The sequence below is a fragment of the Mya arenaria genome, chromosome 3, assembly GCF_026914265.1.
Source record: "Mya arenaria isolate MELC-2E11 chromosome 3, ASM2691426v1".
Classification (NCBI taxonomy): domain Eukaryota; kingdom Metazoa; phylum Mollusca; class Bivalvia; order Myida; family Myidae; genus Mya; species Mya arenaria.
The window spans coordinates 33,528,135-33,553,051 of NC_069124.1; the positions used below are offsets into that span (position 1 = coordinate 33,528,135).

General features: G+C 35.5%; 1 protein-coding gene across 1 annotated transcript; it reads right to left on the reverse strand.

Moving 5' to 3' along the window:
- Positions 1-11,089: 11,089 nt before the first annotated feature.
- Positions 11,090-24,425, reverse strand: LOC128225967 (SKI family transcriptional corepressor 1 homolog-B-like). Its single transcript, XM_052935860.1, has 7 exons — positions 24,316-24,425; positions 19,251-20,793; positions 18,408-18,450; positions 18,071-18,136; positions 15,103-15,252; positions 12,846-12,911; positions 11,090-11,366 (listed from the first exon to the last, which is right to left on the reverse strand). The coding sequence occupies exons 1-7, from the start codon at positions 24,366-24,368 to the stop codon at positions 11,278-11,280; spliced, it is 2,010 nt and encodes a 669-aa protein (XP_052791820.1). The 5' UTR covers positions 24,369-24,425; the 3' UTR covers positions 11,090-11,277.
- Between the last annotated feature and the right edge of the window lie 492 nt (positions 24,426-24,917).

Consider the following 24,917-nt stretch of genomic DNA (forward strand, 5'->3'; position numbering starts at 1 on the left):
TCTCGGACAGGAGTTGATCTCGGACAGTCACAATGTTTGCTTTGTTTGGAAAGGAACACATTAAGTACCTGTTGAAAATCAATCAAGTCTTTATAATTAATCATTTGTTCCGAAAACAACAACAACGCTAACGTCGTATATTCTGGTATTGTTGTGTATATGCAACAGGCAAGGTTCGTCAGACGTCAGAGATCGTCAAGTTCGGACAAAGTTATAAAAAGCCGTATACTCTGTACAACACTATTATGTTATGTCAATGAAAAGCCTTTAATGTACCTTTATTTGTACCAATCGAAAACTATGACGTCATGATCAGAAAACGTCCGAGAACTACTACTGTCAAACTCAGCGTGTGTATAACACGTGATAAATTACGTCATAAATTATATGCTAAGTCGGAAGGCAATAATTTGCCTAAAATGAAGACTTAAATCAAAGACGTCAGACGGCCGTATTGCGAAAAGGTTTGTCGAGCGATTTTAAGAAACTTAATTCTCAAGCACACTGTGGTAAAAGACCGAATGCCGGGCTCCGTAAGCGGCGTAGTCTGCGCTATGTTACATTTAAAATGGTGAAGAAATAGTGAAATTATCTTGGTTTAAAGTCTTCATTCGAAGCCAAGTATTGCCTTCCGACGTAGCATTTATGACGCAATTTATCACGTGGTATACACTCACTGAAACTAGACATTTGTATTTCGGATCCATAGAAAACAAAGAAATGCTATTCAATTTCAACGACTTGTGTGTGCTTTTAATTAAAACAGAGCTGAAGTTTACTGTTTTGGAAAACTATCGGATAGCTCATGATATAAAAAGGTATCTTAAAAAAACTTTGAAAGGTTCCGAGAACTACTGTTGTCCAACTGGTATAACCTGAGTAATTATACTTTCGAAAATGACGGAAATTAAGCCACTGCTAATTGCACTGCTTAATTCTATGACTTTAATACAAATGTTTTGTTGATGGCTCTGCTATTTCACGTAGATTATATAATGTTTTAATAATCTTTCTCCATCAAATTGATTAATGTAGTTGCGTTTAACTAGTTCGACATGGATGCTCCGCTGATAAAGCATCAAATGCATGAAACAAGAATAAAATTTCAATTTATCTAAAAGCTAATTTCCTGATTACAAGTCGTAAAAACGCCCTATTTACCTTTCCGCTATGAAGTATCAAGCAGTGTTGTATTATAATTACTATTTGTCTACGCAGTACAATGGAATCATTGCTTTCAGAAATGCGGTGATTTCGTTACCATTATTGAGTATTTAATCTCCAGAGGAATTGCGAAAGTACATAGTCGGTTTCAAATACAACAATCATTTCATGTAAAGACATAACAACATGCGCGCATATGTGCATTTTGTGGTTTGCAATTCCCTTCAGGTGTTTGCAGTGAAATACCAAGGCGGCAATCGGAACACTTCGGTCAAATCCGAAGCTTGACGGAGATGGCCGAGTTGTAACGATTGACTAAAGCGGATAAAGGCGAAGCTACAAGGGTGCTGATACCATTATGGTTGTTTTTTTTTCATTTGTGTTCATTGAACTTAACCATCCAAAATCTAAAAATAATACATGACTTTAATCATGCATTTTAATAGGGTTTTTTTAACATATGACTATGAATCGACTAGTCCTTATGTCACCAGACTTTAATGTGATATTGACCTTACTGTAACTTGACTCTATCAGCACTCGTCTGCCCAACGCTCCATATTATTCCCAAAACAATTAAATTATCAATTATTTCAATAACTTGTTTTTAAAGCTACAAGTTATACAGAAAATGTTCGCTATAGTAGATAATATTCTTGCTGTGAATGAGTGTGTTTTATGTTTTATCCAATTCTACCTTGTTTGTATATTATCTTGGACCAGTGGTAATGTTAGCTAATCTTAGATATTCCAATTAATTAACTTCTGGTGATAACATGAAACTTAAACAATGGCGCTGGAGCCAAAGAAGGCAATAATACGATTTTTCTGTCGTGATAGCAGCCAATAAATTCAAGCTACTTTTACTGAAATTACTCTCAGAATCTCGCAATCAAATAATCAGTTTGGTTAAACTAACGTTTCAAGATCAGAATAATTACTAAACGTTGCGTTTCAATCCTTTTATAATTTGTGTCCGTTAATGGAATGTTTACAATTTGATTGGAACCTGAATAAAACGAAATTGTCTTTCATTAACGTCTATTTGTTTTTAGATCAAATCGGAATACTTTTAGTTACGGCTCTTTCTAATTTTCTTTCCTGATGCGATAACTGAACCATGCCCGAGGTTGGTGCAACATATTTGATTTCTTTCAAATGCTATTGGCTTCAGAAAACTGTTTGATTCAAATGTTATATAATAAAAGCACACGTTCCAATATGAGTAATACAGTACGCTTATAAAGCGTCATGTTGTACTTTCATCCGACTGACGTCGGTTTCATGCTCGTGTATATATCCAACTGTTAATGCTGTCTGGTGTCGTTTGGCCGCTCATGTATTTATCGGACTGTCCATACTGTCTGGTGTCGTTTGGCCGCTCATGTATTTATCGGACTGTCCATACTGTCTGATGTCGTTTGGCCGCTCATGTTTTTATCGGACTGTCCATACTGTCTGGTATCGTTTGGCCGCTCATGTATTTATCGGACTGTCCATACTGTCTGGTATCGTTTGGCCGCTCATGTATTTATCGGACTGTCCATACTGTCTGATGTCGGTTGGCCGCTCATGTATTTATCGGACTGTCCATACTGTCTGATGTCGTTTGGCCGCTCATGTATTTATCGGACTGTCCATACTGTCTGATGTCGTTTGACCGCTCATGTATTTATCGGACTGTCCATACTGTCTGATGTCGTTTGGCCGCTCATGTATTTATCGGACTGTCCATACTGTCTGGTGTCGTTTGGCCGCTCATGTATTTATCGGACTGTCCATACTGTCTGGTGTCGTTTGGCCGCTCATGTATTTATCGGACTGTCCATACTGTCTGGTGTCGTTTGGCCGCTCATGTATTTATCGGACTGTCCATACTGTCTGGTGTCGTTTGGCCGCTCATGTATTTATCGGACTGTCCATACTGTCTGGTGTCGTTTGGCCGCTCATGTATTTATCGGACTGTCCATACTGTCTGATGTCGGTTGAACGCTCGTGTATTTATCTGACTGTCCATAATGTCAGATTTCGGTTGTATTCTCGTGTATTTATCGGGCTGTCCATACTGTCTGATGTCGGTTGAACGCTCGTGTATTTATCTGACTGTCCATACTGTCAGATTTCGGTTGTATTCTCGTGTATTTATCGGGCTGTTCATACTGTCTGATGTCGGTTTAAACCTCGTGTATTAATCGGACTGTTTATACTGTCTGATATCGGCTGTTACCTCGTGTATATATCTGACTGTCCATGCTGTCTGATGTCGGTTGTAACTTCGTGTATATATCTGACTGTCCATGCTGTCTGATGTCGGTTGTAACCTCGTGTATTTATCGGACTGTCCATGCTGTCTGATGTCGGTTGTAACCTCGTGTATATATCTGACTGTCCATGCTGTCTGATGTCGGTTGTAACCTCGTGTATATATCTGACTGTCCATGCTGTCTGATGTCGGTTGTAACCTCGTGTATATATCGGACTGTCCATGCTGTCTGATGTCGGTTGTAACCTCGTGTATGTATCGGACTGTCCATGCTGTCTGATGTCGGTTGTAACCCCGTGTATATATCGGACTGTCCATGCTGGCTGACGTCTGTTGTAACCTCGTGTATATATCGGACTGTCCATGCTGTCTGACGTCGGTTGTTACCTCGTGTATATATGGACTGTCCATGCTGTCTGATGTCGGTTGTTACCTCGTGTATATATCGGACTGTCCATGCTGTCTGATGTCGGTTGTAACCTCGTGTATATATCGGACTGTCCATGCTGTCTGATGTCGGTTGTAACCCCGTGTATATATCGGACTGTCCATGCTGTCTGATGTCGGTTGTTACCTCGTGTATATATCGGACTGTCCATGCTGTCTGAAATCGGTTGTAACCTCGTGTATATATCTGACTGCCCATGCTGTCTGACGTCGGTTGTACCTTCGTGTATATATCCGACTGTCCTTGCTGTCTGATGTCGGTTAAATTCGCGTGTATATAATTATATCAGACTGTCCATGCTGTCTGATGTCGGTTGTACTCTCGCGAATATATCCGACTGTCCATGCTGTCTGATGTCGGTTGTAACCTCATGTATATATTCGACTGCCCATGCTGTCTGACGTCGTTTGAACTCTCGTGTATGTATCGGACTTTTAATGTTATCTGATGTCGGTTCTACCCTCGTGTATATATCAGACTGTCCATAATGTCTGATATCGGTTGTAACCTCTTGTATATATCGGGCTGTACATGCTGTCTGATGTCGGTTGTATTCTCGCGAATATATATCCGACTGCCCATGCTGTCGGATGTCGGTTGTACCCTCGTGTATATATATATATATATATATATATATATATATATATATATATATATATATATATATATATATATATATATATATATATATATGGATTGCCCATGCTGTCTGATGTCGGTTGTACCCTCTTGTATATATATCGGACCGTCCATGCTGTCTGATGTCGGTTGGACTCTCTTGTATACATCGGACTGTCCATTCTGTCTGAAGTCGGTTGTACTCTCGTGTATATATCGGACTATCGATGTTGTCTGATGTCGGTTGTACCCTCGTGTATATATCGGACTGTCCATGCTGTCTGATGTCGGTTGTACCCTCGTGTATATAACGGACCGTCCATGCTGTCTGATGTCGGTTGTACTCGCTTCTAAATATCGGACTGTCCATGCTGTCTGATGTCGGTTGAAGTTTCGCGTAAATATAATAGTATCCGACTGTCCATGCTGTCTGATGTCGGTTGTACTCTCGCGTATATATATCCGACTGTCCATGCTGTTTGATGTCGGTTGAACTCTCGTGTATATATCAGACTGTCCATGCTGTCTGATGTCGGTTGAACTTGCGTGTATATAATTATATGTGACTGTCCATGCTGTCTGATGTCGGTTGAACTCGCGTGCATATAATTATAGGTGACTGTCAATGCTGTCTGATGTCGGTTGAACTATCGCGTATATATATCCGACTGTCCATGCTGTTTGATGTCGGTTGAACTCTCGTGTATATATCGGACTGTCCATGCTGTCTGATGTCGGTTGAACTTGCGTGTATATAATTATATGTGACTGTCCATGCTGTCTGATGTCGGTTGAACTCGCGTGCATATAATTATAGGTGACTGTCAATGCTGTCTGATGTCGGTTGTACTCTCGCGTATATATATCCGACTGTCCATGCTGTTTGATGTCGGTTGAACTCTCGTGTATATATCGGACTGTCCATGCTGTCTGATGTCGGTTGAACTTGCGTGTATATAATTATATGTGACTGTCCATGCTGTCTGATGTCGGTTGAACTCGCGTGCATATAATTATATGTGACTGTCCATGCTGTCTGATGTCGGTTGAACTCTCGTGTATATAATTATATCAGACTGTGTATGCTGTCTGATGTCGGTTGAACTTGCGTGTATATAATTATATGTGACTGTCCATGCTGTCTGATGTCGGTTGAACTCGCGTGTATATAATTATATCTGACTGTCCATGCTGTCTGATGTCGGTTGAACTCTCGTGTATATAATTATATCAGACTGTCTATGCTGTCTGATGTCAGTTGAACTCGCGTGTATATATATATATATATATATATATATATATATATATATATATATATATATATATATATATATATATATATATATATATATATATATATATATATATATATATATATATATCAGACTGTCTACGCTGTCTGATGTCGGTTGAACTCGCGTGTATATAAATATATCTGACTGTCCATGCTGTCTGATGTCGGTTGAACTCGCGTGTATATAATTATATCAGACTGTCTATGCTGTCTGATGTCGGTTGAACTCGCGTGTATATAATTATATCTGACTGTCCATGCTGTCTGATGTCGGTTGAACTCGCGTGTATATAATTATATCTGACTGTCCATGCTGTCTAACGTCGGTTGAGCTCTCGTGAATATATCCGACTGTTCATTATGTTTGACATCGGTTTAACCCTTGTGAATATATCCGACTGTCCATTATGTTTGACGTCGGTTGTACTTTTGTGTTTACATCTGACGATGACGTCGGTTACATACACTCGTGTGTATATCTGAATGTGAATGCAACCTGACGTTGACAAAAACAAACCCAGCAGCTTTCAAACGACCTGTAAATACGAAATGGAGATGACGGTCAAGAAAAAAATGTTTAAGTAAATTATTTTCCAGGAGTTTGAATATAATGATTATCATTATGATCATTGAATAACATCATATCTTGGAAACAATTATCCCGATAAGTCCTTTAAGGCCAAAACATCCCAACGTTTTCGTTTAATATTCAAATATTCTAAACTGGATTAGAAAGGTCTCATTCGATTTAGCGAGTTATCACAGAAGTAATCGAATTTTTGTTAACTGTGATTAGTGGGTCTCCGCAGGGCCGCAAGTTCTAACTACATGGAAATCATCTAATAAATATAACCACGTGATTGGAATAATGTGATTTTATCCCAATCAAAACGACATCCAGAGAAATAGTTTCCAAACAGATTGGCGACATCGGCGAATTATTTACTAGCATTATCTGATGGCCATTTGTATTTTTAATACCTTGTAAATCGAGGGGTGCATGCGAAAAGGTTCTAAGTGAGATTAAAAAAAGAAGAAGATAAAACTTTTTCGCTTTCACCCCTCGAAATGTTCAATAATCCTTTACAATATATGAGTGCATTCAAAGTCATTACTTGCTTTTACTAATTTGTTCGTGTCTATTTTTTTAAAGCCATGCTGGACTGAATACCCATACTGTTGACTGAAGTCAGGTTGACACCCTCGTCGTCATAATAATTAAACTACATATATTTTCTTTCAAAAGTCAGAAAATTCATGGTTATACAGTTCTTCCTTCTTCTTCGTGTTTTGTATTTTGATCTATGTGCCATTAAGTACGTACGAAAGAAAGACTGTATTGCCTTTAGTTTAAACTTATTTATTTTTCAACGTAACAATTTATAACAACATTTTATAAATCACTCTCGTTGGCACGATATTACACGAGAGTGTGGTGTTGTGTTGTCGGAGGAAACCGGAGTACCAGAGGGAAACCTACTTTTCCGGCATTGTGACCACAAATAACATGCGCACCAAAACAACTCATGCGCCCAGCCCGGAAATCGAACCTGGGTCGAATAGGTGAGAATCGAGTGCGCTCAATATCTATCTTAGTTCATATCTTGCTTGTGTTGGGTCTTTTGAGTTTATTTTGTGTTTTGTGTTTCTGCTTGCCTTAGCTTGTTCAAGTGCTCTAGCTGCATGCTCTGCTCTTTTTGTATAGTTGTACGTTACTTGATTTGCTTTTACTGCTTAATTTTGCTTACTAGAGCTTGCTATGCAGCAGCTTGTTAATAAAACTCTCTTTGTATATGCTATCGTCATTGTCATACCATGCTTTATTATTGATTGTGCTCTTGTATGTGCTGCTGTGAAGGAATTGCTGCTCAGGTCATCCCAGATCTGATCTGTGGTGATATTTTCATTTAGACTACTTTTAAATGCTTTTTGCAACTATTTTGACTATCAGTTTTTTATTACTCTTTTTCTTAAGTGTCTCTTAGGCCTCTGGTCTAGAGCAGCAGATCTTTCACAGGTTTAACCTCTTTTAGTTCCTTTGCTATGTGATATGTGCTTATTTAACAATGCTCAAAATTATTTTACAGCTTTCTTACCATGATATTGTGGTTCAACATGTATACTATTGTTATAGTCGGTTCAAAAGCGCTTGTCGCTTATGTTATATTGTTATTTCTGACTTGCCGACTTTTGCCGAAATTTATCTTATCTTATCTTATCTTACCACTGTTCCAACCGGACAACCAAAAGCTTCATTCGGAACTCCTCGGCCATTTTTATCGAAAACAACCTCAGATGTATTCCGGTACATCAGTTGAAGTAGTTCGTATTTTTTTTTAATTAAATCATAAACCTAAATGTAGTGTTTTAGCATGTATTTATTAATGTAAGTTTTAATTAATTGCCAGTGAAGTATATTATTGCAAACATAATTAAGATTCCCAAGAGTTAAATCATTAAGTTTTAACTGCTAAATTAAATTACTACGCGATCTACTTGCAGCTGTCTTAAACTTACCGATTTCTGAGTATATAAACCGTCCAGATACACATTTTGGCCAAGGTGATGAACAAGAATTGCATGTAATCGCTGGTCACAAAATTAGTTCCAGAGTTAAAATATGAACATTGACCCTGTGGACCACGAGTATGCAAGGGCGTAGCTACACTAGAAATTATGTGCATGCTCCGTTTGCTTATGGGTGTTCGGGGACATGTGCTTTAGCTGTATATTTCAATGATTTTTTTTAATAGAACCGTTTTTGAACAGCATATGCAGACATATAGTGCCTACGGGGAGCTACGCCAATAACACGTCAATTGAATGAATGGTTATTGAAATCACTTATAGTTTCGCACTGGCTTACACAATTTTGTCATTGATGATATAAAAATGCGACTGCTCATCGAGTATGAATTATTCATTCAATGAATCAGGGAAAAGACGTAATAGCCGGATGCCACCTTTATTCTTTTCTGCTCGGCTGTATGAGTGGTCTGCAACCTTGGGTGACAGCACGACATACCATGCTTAACTGGCTTTTAACAGAAAGAGCACCCTGAACACTTAATTTTCATTTTACAATTCCATCCACCGATCTTATTAATATTTACAAGAGTCTGAAAGCATGCAAATCACGAGCTATAACAATGGGTTCGATTCGAGCCAGTCTAGTTCACTTATAGTTTAATTACCTTCAGACGATACTTAAATGGTCACGATTGATACAAAACTAATTTTATTTAATAGTAAACGCATGAAATATGCAAAAGTCATGCGTTCAAACCTTTCCCTTTAATTAGATCCCAGTACTAGAAATCCCATGGTGTTTTATTTATAATCAACTTGAAGTGATTTTGAGTCCACGTTCGAAATGATCAATGGTCCGAGAGACATCAAAGACTAATTGGTTTTTAATCTTTGATTACTGCGATGTCATAACTGGGTGAATGTTGCTTCGTTGTTGTTCGAATACCTTGTTGTACAATAAAAATGTACTATGAATTACAGTGTTAATTCAAGTGTTTGAACAAAAACTTTATTAACGTAGAGATAGTTTTCCATTGTTAATTCAAGTGTTTGAACAAACATTTGTTTAATTAACGGATAGCTAGTTTTCCACTATATGTTTTGCCGTAGTGCATATAATCATGTTCTCTGTTCTGTTGTTTCTCGAATAATCGCATGGCGTTATCTAATAGGAAAAATAACTTTAAAGGCCTAGTTTAAGGAATGTTTGGCATGATAATCCCCTGCTGTGCATCTCCTGCTAATTGCACTGGGGTCACAGTAGGGGCCAATTTCCTGTGTATTCGTTTATTGGCCCAGGGCCATTTAGGGTCCATTTTTATAATAAAACATCGAAAACTGCACAGCAGGATACTCAGATTGGAGATCTGATCAGACAGTAAGGCAATAAGATTAAGACCAATTAACATAGGTTGTGTACAAATACACGTTTTTATTTTGTTTTATTTGGGGGGGGGGGGGGCTTACAGAAGTCTTAAACTAGGCTTTTAAGATACGCATTCACATCTAATCCACTAAAACCAAACACTTTTAAGTAACATTTCTTTTAAAGGATAATGTCATTTAATTGCCCAGTCATTTGATGTTAAAATATACAGAACCACGTGACTTGTATCTTAGTTCTGCCATTGTTTTTGTGCCTTACTGTTGTTGTTATTTTTGTTTTTGTTGTAGTTGTTGTTGATGATGATGTTATTGTTGTTGTTGTTGTCGTTGTTGTTGTTGTTGTTGTTGTTGATTTGGTTGCTGGTTGTTCTTTTCTTCTTTAAAATGTTATAGAATCTAATTATCAGTCATTTGCAAAAATGGTTTATGCCTGAACGAAAATTTAAGCCGTTGTCCAATAGGAATGATTTGTCATACAAATCAACTATCAATTGTCATTCCATTGATCAAGTTCACCAAAAACCGTCACAAAGAGTAAATTCATTGGTATAGATGACAATTTATAGGGTATCAGGTGCCTACAGCATGGAAGAAAGAAAACTCTTTTGAGCTCCAAAATTTATTTCATAATGAAGCGCGATATTAACTATTTTCTAGTAACTCTATTCAATTAATAATCTCACTTTCCCTCGCATTCTTTCACCAAATGTTCCCTTTAGGTAAGATTTCCTTATTATCAACATGATACTTAAAGTTCATTATCTATTTATGACATTTATTCCACAATTACAATTCATTGAGTTGTATAAGAAAATTAATCTCACTGTTAAAGCTGTACTCACACTGATTGACCGTTTTGACAACTTATATATTGGAATAAGCAAATTTTTGCAATTTTTTTTCGGAAACCAGTGATACAAAAATGCTGACAAAAGATCAAGTCGCAGTTTTTGATCTTAATGTTCATAAATTGATATTTTATGGCTAAAAGCGTTACTTATACTTTAAGAAAAAATAGATGCACGGCAATTTTCCAAAACAAATGAGATATGTTCTATTGATTTGTATTATATGACTGAATTGAAGGCATCGGTACCAAAATCAGCTGATTCTGAGAAAAAAACAACTAAAAACAATGTAAAAACTGTAAGAGTGAGAAACAGTTTGTGAGGGTGCAGCTTTAATACTAGAAAATTATATTATCAGCGTAACAACAACGAGTATATCATTTATAAACAGTAAAACTGAAAAGTATATCTGTAAAACATGCCACAACACAGGTCCAGTTATTTGACAAAACACTGTCATCAAGCATGTGTATATAAATGTGTATAGAACGCATACATTCCATATATGTAGGCCCTTATTTCAAGTAGATCAATACTATTGTGTGTTAGTTTCCAAGGTCAAACCACTAGTTTCCTTTGCTCAATGTGTTATCAATGTAGAGCCTTGTCTTCTTCTGGTTCTTGTGGTCTCCCGGCTGGAAACACCGTCCCCATTTTCAGGTAAATCAATAACATTGTTTTTAGTTATCTTAGGTCAAACAACTAATTTCCATTCAGAATGTGGTCATCAGTGTAGGGCCTTGTCTCCCTCTGGCCCTCGTGGTCTCCCGGCAGGAAACACCGTCCCCGAGAAGGAGTGGAGGGCGTCGTGGGCCTCTACAATACAGAGCAATATTGACTACAATAATGAGCGTTAAGGGCTACTTTTTATTATCTTGAAATTTCTTATGTATCTTCAAGTCTGCCATAGTTGAAATCGTTATAAGAATCGTTGACGGCCATTTAGATGGAAAAAGAGCAATGTCAGACTGACAACAGTACAATCCGAATGAAATAAATATATATAATCGGGGAAAAGTCATCCGAATAGACTAAGTGGTAGAACATTTCAATGGACCGTTCAAAAAATATTTGAGTCGTAAATTAAAACTATCTAAATAACATAGTTTCATTTTTGCCACATATTTATGTGAATGAAACTTTAGCTAACTTTGAAAATATTCAAGAAGTTGAGGATATTGCCCGTTTTTCATTCAAACGGTGTTTGTTTTCCTTCAGTCCATACTAGTTCGGCTTCCCTGTACATAACGTAACTCTGACCTTGGACAATTACATAAAAATGCAATGAATTGCCATTTGTGACGTTTATACAGATTTAAGATAATCCTTCATTAAAACGGTCCCAAATTTGGGATTTTAAGAAAGTACATTATACGGTCTTAAGTAACAAATAACCCATGTCAAAGATGAGCAACTTCTTTTACAGAGAATGAAAATTGAACTATAGAAAGTGCAATGCAGACAGATAGGGCGTTTTTGTTGACACCAAACTAGTTTCAGTATTTGTTTTAAGGGTTTCGGTGGTTTGAAACCTGTTTCGAAAGTTTTTCTTGACTAATCAAATGCATGGTTGTGTGTACAGTTTTAACAAAATGATGAAACTTATGCATGTAGCCATTATTTCTAAATGTCTTTAAAACAATGATACCGCAGATGGTCGTTTGTCTGTTTTAATTAAATCGTGCTTCAACACACGTGTTGGAACACTGTCCGCAATGTAATTTTATTCAAATTGAGCTAGTTTTTGGATGGAACGAACCGACGAAACCGCCTCCAGTTTTCGTAAAACAAACGATAAAACTGGTTTTCATATTATTTAAAAATGTCTCATCAAATACACAGTTTGGCAGTAAAACCAATATAAAACCAAAACTAGTTTACTACCAACAAAACTCCCTTTAGTATGCAGTTTAATCATTGTTTAGCTTGTTTGTGTGGTAGCTGATTAATTAATTATTTCTATGGACACAGTAGTTGTGATATTCTATATCAAGGAACGAGAAAGATGCAGTATTAGATATCATCGAACTAAACAAGGTCTACCTCGATCGGCTTTATATTCCTGGTAAACTAACTTTATGCTTCAATAAATGTTATTTTAAATACTTGGGCAAAATATTATGAGCACGTCAGTCATATATAAAAAAAGAAGTTTCATTTGATATTACATTTGTGTTTGTGTGTCTTCTAATGTTTTTGAAATGCCCACAGAATTGTTACTGATTTATAAACACTGATAACATCAGCCAATTAAAAATGGCAAAAACAGAGTCAGTCAAGGTGTGTAAGTCTCACCTTTAAGTTTTTGCTGCATGGTAACCCGTATCTTTCTTTCTTGTTCTAGCTCATTACAAAGGGCATCTGAAAGACATTAAACTCTATTAATAATTAATTATTGTTTTTGTGGAATTTCTAAATTGATTCTCCAAATACTGACAGGAAAATGTATAAATTTAGAAAATTGATGGTTTAAGATGACTGATGTTAAAAGATAGTAAGTAAATCATTAGTAGTATCCGATAAATATTTCATTATTATAATTCAATAAATACTGTTTCATTTTGGAAGATTATATTTCACTTATCTTCAATTTATTATTAACAACAGTGTCATTTCGCATCTGTTAGATATTGAATATACCATTTTAGATTGTTTTAAAAGATAGATTGTAATGAATTGAAACCTGAAATAGTTATTCTCAAACATACATCATTTAGCAAAGAATATTATTTTATAATTGAAGTTAATGTCTTAAAATGATACGAATTCATCTTAAGCATTCGAATGACAGATTCATTAACGTCAAGTTTTATCGGTCTGATTAATTGTATTATCATTTTATAATCTGATCTTAGATAAAATTTCATATTAAAATTTTGATCAGGTTGAAATATAATACATCCATACTCATTCCATACTACTTTCTTAATCTCTGTATTAAGTGTTCGGATTATTTCAAAAACAAAGATGCCATGTTCAAACTCGTTAAGCTATCAATAACGACAGAAATACTTCATGATCACTTAGAACTAATATTCAATCGTCAAAAGCTCCGATTTCTTGGTGGATACGTAGATCGTATAGATGACCAGGGGAACAAAAAGCCTAATTCGAGAGCAACCACAGATTTTTAAGTTTTTAAAGACTAATAAAGCGTAGAATTATAAAGCCTTATTAAGGCCTTATTCACCAACGATCGAATCGTACAATATATTTTTTCGAATGGGACAAGTAGCAATATCAATTATTAAGAAACATATTGGTCTTTGGTCAACTAAGACACAACTAGTTTGAATTTGCAAATACATGTAACACTATGTTCAATCAGTAACCTTTTTTATTACAATTATTAATCTTGCGATAATCAGGTCGTACATTTGTTGATAAGATGGCTTCACAACTAAGCAAACAAGAGTTACTCGTACCAATGGCAGGTACCGAGTCTTAACTGTAGATTCTGTAGAATTTAGAAACTAAGCACTCATTCCGTTCCTTTGAGAACCTTATTGACTGCTATGCATAATGAGCAAATGGGCATGTAACTAGTGCCTTTTATGACCTGTAGTTGGACGGAGATCTTGTCTCTCTGATAGCAACTGGACATATAAAGCGTACCTTTCATGACTTTTAGTTGGACGGAGATCTTATCTATCTGCGAGCAACTGGGCTTATATATTTACTGTATTTGGACGGAGATCTTGTCTCTCCGGCAGCAACTGGGCTTATATAATTCGTACCTTTCATGGCTTGTAGTTGAAAAGAGATCTTGTCTCTTCGGGAGCAACTGGGCTTATAAATTTCGTAACTTTCATGACTTGAAGTTGGACGGAGATCTTGTCTCTATATGAGCATCAGGGCTTATATTATGTCGTACCTTTCATGACCTGTAGATGGATGGAGATTTTGTCTCTATGTGAGCAACAGGGCTTATATGTTTCGTAACTAAATAACCTGTAGAAGGACGGGGATCTTTTCTATATGTGAGCAACTGGGCTTATATATTTCGTACCTTTCGTGACATGTAGTTGGGAGGAGATCTTGTCTCTATCTGAGCAACTGGGCTTACATACTTTGTACCTTTTATGACCTCTAGATACACGAAGATCTTGTCTCTTTGTTAGCAACTGGGCGTATATATTTCATACCTTTTATGACCTGCAGTTGGATGGATATCCCGTCTCTCTGTGAGCAACTGGGTTTATATATGTCGGACCTTTTTATAACCTGTAGATGGACGGAGATTTTTTCTCTGTGCGAGCAGCTGGTCTTATATATTTCGGACCTTTCATGACCTGTAGTTGGACGGAGATATTGTCTCTCTGTGAGCAACTGGGCTTGTATATTCCGGACCTTTTATGACCTGTAGATAGACGGAGATCTTGTCTCTCTGTGAGCGACTGGGCGGCTATTTCGTACCTTTTATGACCTGTAGTTGGAAGGAGATCTTCTCTCCCTATTAGCAACTGGGCTTATATATTTCGGACCTTTTATGACCTGTAGATAGACGAAAATCTTGTCTCTCTGTAAGCTTCTGGGCTCATATATTTCGTACCTTTCATGACTTGTAGTTGGACGGAGATATCGTCTCTCTGTGATTTCTCCTTGCTGACCCTATCCTCCAGCGACCGCCTTAGCCGGTCAATATCGCTCTCCACTTGCCGCCGTACATCCATCTCACACTGCAGCAGCCGCGCCAGCTCCTCTGGAAGAGAAACGTGTTCATGAACAATCTGCCCGGCTACCTAATGCTACCGGAACGTGTACATGAACAGTCTGCCCGGTAACCTCGAGCTCATGCTACCGGAACTTGTGAAATACTCATTAGCTTTTATACCAGTTGCTTGCTTTTGGCATATGCCTATATAAGAGTTTGATTCGGAAAATTGAAATAAAAATTGCTTTGAACCGAACGTTATACTTGTTTGAATGTTATTTGAGCCTCTTGTTATTATATAATAGTATTGCAGCATGCATATAATTATGTTTGTGTACATGGTCCAAATGTTTCATCTGTCGTGTGTCTATGTGATGATACGTTAAATGAAACAGATGTGTTATAAACTGTTGTATTGATACATATTGGAATGTCAAAAAGATTTGGTGTTTTCATTGACTATTCCAATGCGATTACTAGTCACTTTCTAGGTTCTATATGTATGTTTCAACAATACTCTAAGATCAAATACTTATAACTAACAGCAACCAAATTCAGTTTAAAAATTTCAGAAAGATACCTTTGCGTCGCAATGTATGAAGTTTCAAAAAATTCGAAATCGGCCAAATTCCATTAACATAATATGTACTATTACTACTAGTAGCAGATATGCATACAAGTTAGGAAATTGGGGGCGGGGCGGAGGCAATATCTGGCTCAGATTAAACAGACATATCTTAAGACAAATTTGCTACTAGTGCATGCAGTCTATGCAGTATTTCCATGTTAAGAAATAGAGCCGGTCAAAATGTGTGGGTTTTTTTCGCTTTTTTCAATTTTCTTTCGACTTTAAAACTGATAATGGTATAAAAAGTACCGTACATGACGCGTATCACTGATTTGTATTTCATTTCGTTTATAGAAGAGTTTTCTCCGTGGTGCTGTTATAGTTAACTTATCAAGATAAAACAGCATAGTTTATGAATATTACCAGTATTTACTATGCTTAAATTATCGCTCACTTTGTTGACGCCGCGTAGCGTCAGTATTGGCTTCATTTCAAATTTCTCCATGTAGGGTCACGTGATCAAAATGGACCAGCCAACATTATTATTAAAACTGTAAAATATGTTTGATAAAAAACAACCTTTATGAACAAACAATTGTATAAACTGAAAGAAAAACAAAACATCAAGATACAAAAAGAACGTATGCCATATACCGTTATTAAAATCCTTTAAGAATTTTAAAGGGTATTTACATACTAGTTCCCAAACTCGTAGGCTACGGCTTTTTATAGCTTTTTTTATTTGAATGCATTCCTTTGCTTGATGACCATTTCGCTGTTTATGTTTTAATTCATCTGTGTATTGAGTTGAGTTGATTTGAGCATCTATAGATGTATCACATTGGTGTTGGATGCTTGATTATTTGTGTTATAATGATTCATCGTGTGGTCCATGTGTATTTGTTTCTTGGTTTATGTTTCAATTTGTGGTCCATGTGTATTTGTAACCTGGTGTATGCTTTATTGTGTGGTCCATGTGTATTTGTTTCTTGGATTATGCTTCATTGTGTGGTCCATGTGTATTTGTTTCTTGGTTTATGCTTCATTGTGTGGTCCATGTGTATTTGTTTCTTGGTTTATGCTTCATTGTGTGGTCCATGTGTATTTGTAACCTGGTGTATGCTTTTTGTGTGGTCCATGTGTATTTGTTTCTTGGTTTATGCTTCATTGTGTGGTCCATGTGTATTTGTTTCTTGGTTTATGCTTCATTGTGTGGTCCATGTGTATTTGTTTCTTGGTGTATGCTTCATTGTGTGGTCCATGTGTATTTGTTTCTTGGTTTATGCTTCATTGTGTGGTCCATGTGTATTTGTTTCTTGGTTTATGCTTCATTGTGTGGTCCATGTGTATTTGTTTCTTGGTTTATGCTTCATTGTGTGGTCCATGTGTATTTGTTTCTTGGTTTATGCTTCATTGTGTGGTCCATGTGTATTTGTATCCTGGTGTATGCTTTTTGTGTGGTACATGTGTATTTGTTTCTTGGTTTATGCTTCATTGTGTGGTCCATGTGTATTTGTTTCTTGGTTTATGCTTCATTGTGTGGTCCATGTGTATTTGTTTCTTGGTGTATGCTTCATTGTGTGGTCCATGTGTATTTGTTTCTTGGTTTATGCTTCATGTTGTAAATCATGAGCATTTGTTTCTAGGTTTATGATAAACCCTGTGATTCTTGCGTATTTGTTTTGTGGTTTGTAATTAATCGTGTGATTCATGTGTATTTCAAGCCGTATCTGGTTGTTGATCGAATAATTATATTGATAATTGATCATGGGTGGGTACTGTTTGTTTTGTCAACTTGAGATTGCATACATTTCGTAATAATGAAAAAATACAATGTCAATACATATAATAATAACAATAATAATAATAATAATAATAATAATAATAATAATAATAATAGTAGTAATAATAATAATTGTAAAAATAACAAACATTATGAAATAAAAAAAATGAAATAATAATGATAATAATGATGATAATAATAATAATAATAACAGTGTTTGTTTAGAATGCTCGTCCAAATAATTTCGTTTGATTCCAATTGGACAACGGATCACGAAAACAGTGAACGTATCATAAAATATAGGGAATATCATATTAGTCGGTTGATCAATGGGGTTGTATCACTACGAGTTGTTTGTCTATATCGGAAGAGACCGAACTATTCCAAAGATAGTCTGACTGACATAATATTCCTGACAGTCGGTTTTAACCACGGACCTATAAACCATATATAGTATATATATGGTTTTTACATTGAAACGAACAGCTATATTTAGCAGGTATTATCTAGTGTACCTTTTGTCATGGTGTTGATGTCATCTTTATTCAGATTTCGACTAGATTTACTATGGTCTGGTTCTTCTGAAATATGATAAATTATATAAAATTATAGGAATTTTTACGATTGAAATATGGTATTTAAGATGTTTTTTTTTGCATTGTAAGATTGCCAATGATGATTCATAGTATCTTTGTTTAGGGAAGGAGGGCGATAATCATAGTCTTTTGCATTTAACGTACTTGACAAACTTTAATCCTTTCATAATTTCAACAGCAACATATCAACTACATCCTTCAGATGTTGATGGATGATCTCATCGAATTTCATACGTAACACTGTTAGACAACTTACCATTATTGTTTGTGGGCGCTTGTGTGATTTCGGGGCTTTTAACCTAAAAAGGAAGGCGGTAGTTTAATTATTGTCTATAACATTTTAAAACTTTAAAATATTCCCTTAAATGCCTATAAATCAATCAGCTTGTGAAGATTGAAACTTAATTTGAGACTTTTATGACCTCTGAGAAAGCGATCTATGTTTAGCACATGATATTTCCGTTCATAATTGTTTTGATTAGAGGACGGTCCGGGGTCGATTAACAAGTTAGGGCTGTTAACATGGGGACACCCGGGTGAATAGCAAGTTCAATTAGAGCAATTTATATCGAGCGAAAACTTCATTTAACAAAATCATAAACAGCCGACAACAGGGATAAAACCTGTCGCGTGTTTCAAATGAATTATTCCGACAGTTTAACAGTCATTTTTCGACCTTATCTTCAGGCTTTGTAAAATGAGAATTATGTCTTTGAAGGTCTTTGCTTTAATATGTTCTATCAATTTTTAAAGTGTCTAAGTAGACATCTCTAGTCCATTAATATTGCCATCGTTATTATCTTATCTTTTAATTCTAAGCAGCCAGATACCGTGCAAGTACAGATCTCCAGAATTACTGTTTCAAGTTTTCGCTAGAGACTTTAAAATGAGTGCTTAATTTCGGAATATATCAAATATTAAAATTAAGATTTAAACCCGTCTTTTATATCTTAAATGGTGCGAATTTAATGTTTAACTGCAACATGTAAATAGTGTTAAATGTATTTCTAATAAATTATTTTGTTTAATCATCTCTTCCGGCAAATATTTTAATGTTTGCAATTACTTTTTGTTTTTAAAATCAATTGGGATTCTTTACCTTTCTCTCTTCATTGTCTGATGTGCTGATATTCTGCGCTGATTCGTCATTCCCTGTGGGATCCTCGATGCACTCAATGGTCGAGTCATTTTCTGTAGGTTCTGGGCTCGTATTAGTCGTAGAATGCCCATCATGTTCTTGTCTTTCAACTTCGTATGTTTCCTCCTCTTCGACATCTTTCTCGACGTCAATATCTTGCTCTTCATTTTCATTTTTCTTGTCAACATTATAGGTTGGAGAAGAACCATCCCTTTGCGTGTTGTCACTTCTGTATGTTTTCCGTACAGGCCTAAATGCAGACGGGCGGTGATTTCCTTGATGTTCTCCATCACATTGTAGACTATATGTACCTTCCTCATCCTCCGAAGATGTGTGAATTTCAGAAGGAGACTGTCTTAACGAATTATCGGTTGTGGAAAGATCCTTGACAGGTGATGAGTTGATATAATTTTGTCTTATTCCGTTCATGCTCCCAGCCCGAGTAGAGAACTGACTAGCCCATAATAAGTCATAAGGGGGCATGAACATGTCTGTTGGTTGACGCCAAGGACTGAAAGTCATATGTTGCTTTGTTTCATCTCCCAGATCAGGCTTTGTCGTCAGCGGATAATGAAATGATAACGGGTTTGCCGCTGCCATTGGATTAAATGTATAGTTCTTTCCCGGCATAGAGAACAGAGGATAGGGTTGGTAATGTGGTGTAAAGTTTGGTTTTGTCGTAATATGTTCTTCTATTATTGGTTGCTTAGGACGTTTAGGCTCTGTCGGCGACATGGGAGGACTCGAGTCTGGAAATCCAGGTGAAGATACCATTCTTTTCCTGCTACCACCGTTAAACATGGCCTTGACATCTTCCCAAGCATGAAATACATCGTCTGGTTCCTTGTTGCAGAGATGTAAATGTCTTCGCCATGAGTTGAAGTTTGCAGCGTCTGGGTGATTGTACTTTGCGTCTGGTGTACGATGAAAGTGGAAAATGAACTTATTTGGTGAAAAATAAAGATTGCATACATTGCATCGGATGCATTTTGCTCGGGAACTGTTGTAACGGGACGGCTCAAACTTTCCTTTGCATCCCCAGCCGCATTTGTGAATTACTTCAAAAAAGAAATTTTCAGGCAGTTTGGGTGGCCGATTGTCTTCAAGAAAAGACTTAACCAATCGCTCAGCTTCCCTTTTGGTTATCATGCCACATCGTCGAGATGAAATTGGCATGGCCCCGGCCCGTCTCAGAATTTCCAACTGAACAGGAGTACACTGTACGCATGTGATCCCAAGAGCAACACGGCGGTTGTGGATTTCGTTATAGCTGAACTGCTTTAGAAGTGTGTTGGATATTTGCGCTAGGCAAAGTCTCTCCTTTCCGTCAATTAACAGCGATACTATTGGGATCCCGTGCAGAAGAACGTTGGAAACGGTGTTCTGTCTGTAAGGATATGCTGGTGACTGCTCTGGAGTTTTTAGAATCGTGGAGTGCATGGATGAGTCGGGCCTGATGTCAGCGTTTACCACTTTACCAGCTGAGATGTCAAAATCCATACTTCTGGAAGGCATGACAAACAGGTTTATGAATAACGTTTAAATAACACGATTGTTTCATATCAAATATAAACCAGTATATAATTAAAAGTGAACCCCATTGACTTCAATCGTAATATATTTAAACCGTTAATGTATGACCTTTGATGAATGACAATGACCGTGTGTGTGTTTCCTTCAAGTGATTTCCTGGTCCAGCTTGAGAATCAAAATCCCCGAAGCTTTAATTCAGACAAATCATAATCCAGTTAGACATGAAATATAAATCCCATCATTCATGTTGGTTTTGCAATGTACGCCATATGGTGTCTAAACATGTCTTCGTTTCTATTTCTTTGACCTTTCTAAGACCGTTAAGTCGCATTAATCTTGACAATCGGTTGTCGACGGTTCCATATCATTTCTCCATATGCTTACGAAATTATCATTTTAAATAAAACCAATCAGTGCTTTACACCGCTGCACTGTATCTGTGATTTACTGAGTCGTGAAAAGGGATCTTGTTTCCCATCAATAGAGACATGCTGATCCCAACAGGTATTGCGCCCTGTCCAGATCCGAACAACAGGGAAGGGGCGTGATTTTAAATGTGCCCATATGGCAACAGTGAAGATGTCATGTAGCGGATAATGGTAATTAAATAAATGTAATCAAACCTATTAAGGCACCTGATCTGGCATGATTCAAATGCTGGAGTCGAATGATATTTAAAACTCAATCTGGTTATTTTAATAGTAGCCTTAAATGATTAAACATCTTACTCACAAAAAATCCTACTGTTATTGTATCGATGTTAACAAAGGCCAATGTGAAATGTACAGTTCGTTCAAACAAATCAGAAAAAAAATATATTTAAGTGGAATATAGTTGTAAAAGATATAACATTGAATATATTGTTTTCAAGGTGTGCACGTTGCTGTCAACTCCGAGGTACAATAAACGGTTGTCAGTCACATACTAAGTATTAAGCTGACAAACAAAAAGAGTTTTACAAATTATTTTGTTAGTTTTTTTTAACTTAAAATGAAAACAAGTTTTGGAAAATGATAAAGTTTAATCAAATGAACATATTTGTTTACTTTATATTCACGTAAACTACACAGTTTCTTTTGATAAAGATAAATACCTTTAAACAAATCAAACTACAAGTCATAAGGTAATCGCACATAGTAAGCATGGATCTTATATCAAATATATAGTTTTAAACAATTTAACAAGGTTATGGGTATGAAGCCTGTTAACTTCACAAATAATATTGGTGTATAGAGTATTTAGTCTAGGCCATGGTAAATAGTAATATAATGAAAATAATGGTATAAAACTTAGATAAAATATATTGCTGCATTACATTTAATGTACGTGTCTAGTCGTTGTCTATAGTGACGCTTTATAGTTCTCTCTAATTTGTTGGTAAAAAAGGACAAATAAAGATGAAATAAAATTCATCTTCAATAACATCTGCAGTACATATCTGGCATACACGTCAATGCCTCTCTATTCTATTTTGACAATACCTTCCTGTATGGACTCTTAGACTATGAGCCGACACGCGTACTTTTAAGCTTTTGTAAAATACTTGTATTACATACAGAATTGGAAAAGACTAATAGGCGACATTATTTTCTTTCAGCACGAGCGTCTTTAAAGGAATTTAAAATGTAGATTCTCTATTGGTTTAAATTTCATTTTACTTCATTCTATAATCTTCCTCCTCCTCCTCCTCCTCCTCCTCCACATCATCATCATCATCATCATCATCATCATCATCATCATCATCATCATCATCATCATCATCATCATTAATAATAATAATAATAATAATAATAATAATAATAATAATAAATAATAATAATAATAATAATAATAATAATAATAATAATAATAATGATGATGATGATGATAAATAATAATAATAATAATAATAATAATAATAATAATAATAATAATAATAATAATAATAATAATTATAATAATAATAATAATAATAATAATGTGTTGATATGGATATGATTGAATGGTTCAAGTTTGATAAATGCATTTGTGCAATATAACATAGTTCTTTAATCTTATATTACTGCACCCATGGTTTAAGTACTACATGAACAAACAAAAATATTTGTTTTGATTTGATAACTTATACCAAATTCAAAACTGCAGTATTTGCTTGAAAAAGAAAAGGAAACAACTAAACAACACAACGGATATATTAAAACGCTTTAAATTGTATCGTGAAATAAAACAACATATGTACAATGATGTTTTTACAAGAAAAAAACAAACCAAACCATTATTATTTAGAACGTTAGTGTAAGTTTTAAAACTATCACATTTAATATAATGCCTTTTTAATTCGAAACGAAACTTAGCAATTAATACAGTTTCAAATTATTGTTGCAGCAGTCAGCAAAATAAGAGACATACTTTCTGTTTCATTAACATTTTATTGTTGGACGTTCATAGTTCTTAATTATTTCAATTTCTACATGTTACATTTCTCTATTAAAATGAAATAAGAACTGCAGTAATACAATGGCGCCGTAAAATGTAATAAAAAAAGAATTGTAGATATTGATAACACATACACTTGTAAATATTGATAGCATAGCACATATAGTTATTGATAGCACATATAATAAATATATTGATAGCACATATAATAGTTAATTTTGATAGCATACATAATTTTAAATATTGATAACACATACAATTGAAAATATCGATAACACATAATTATACTTGTCATATTGATAGCACACTTATTTGGAATATTGATAGCACATTTACTTCTTATATTGATAGCACATATAATTTGAATATTGACAGCACATACACTTGTAATTATTAAAAGCATATATAACTGTTTATATTGAAAGCACATATATTTGTTTATATGGATAACACATATAATTGTTTATATTGATAACACATATAATTGAAACTATTGATAGTACATATACATTAACAACCATTGATGCAAATAAACAAATACAATTTGCTCAATTGTTCACGCTCAAAAAGATAATTATCAGCGCTTAACTTAGTTTCATCTTTTACGTGTAACCATTCTCATTCAAAAACATCCTTTCAGTGAACGCCTTTGAACTAAGCCATTCACATTAAAATGGCACTTATTTTTCCATTTACATAAGATTCTTAATTAAATGTAATTTAAAATACATTACTCCAAGTATAAATGTTTACATTTAATATTAAAATTGTAAAAAAACGTCTCCAATTTTGTTATTTGGTCTTTATGGATGAAAAACAGGTATCCATCTCTATATAAATCTAACTGGGACATACTATATTTCAAGCAAAACTGCTTGTGGAAATTTTAATAGTGCAAGGTAGTACATCGTAAACACTAGAGAAAAATAGTTACGAAGGAATAGCGCCTTGCACTGACCTCCAAAGCAACACCCGAAACAAGCCAGTGCAAAGTCCATAATAGAATAACAAAATTCAACAACATATTTCAGTTGGAATTACATGCCTGAAACAAATATTTACAACATTTGTTGCATACCTTTCCTGAGCCCCACACTTTGGTATTTTCAGCATGCGAATGTTCAATGTCATTGAAGAGCACTCGCATATATATTACTTATTTACTTCTATCGTTTACACCTGTAATATCACTACTGTGCTGAAGCAAGAAAGTCACTGCAAACTTAAAGGTTTATGATGAAGGTACTACTATCTAAAGCAAGTTCGTCCTTTCAGCACCGTTTATAAACCGGACATAATTATCAAGTAAGGCACGGCCTCCTTCTTTGTAGTTGAAGCTTTATTTAAAATTTGTTCCACGCGTTTAACGGTAAAACTTCTATTGTCATAGCCATTGACTATAGAAAATATTATGACTCTCGAATGAAATGAAGCTGTAACATTGCCTAGGGGCGGGCTATGGGCGCTAGATGAACGCTATGCTATAAAAGGATGCAACTCATTGGCCAATAATTCAAGTGACGTGCTGTCAATCAGCTTGCTCATGCGCAAACGCGTCACGTGCTTCTGGTCGATTAAGTTAACTGCAGCAAAATCTGTATCTTTTTGAGAGAGCGAATCGAACTTAACATCGCGTTTTTCCTTTAACGAATTATGCCTTTATGGTAGTTTTTGCTTGTG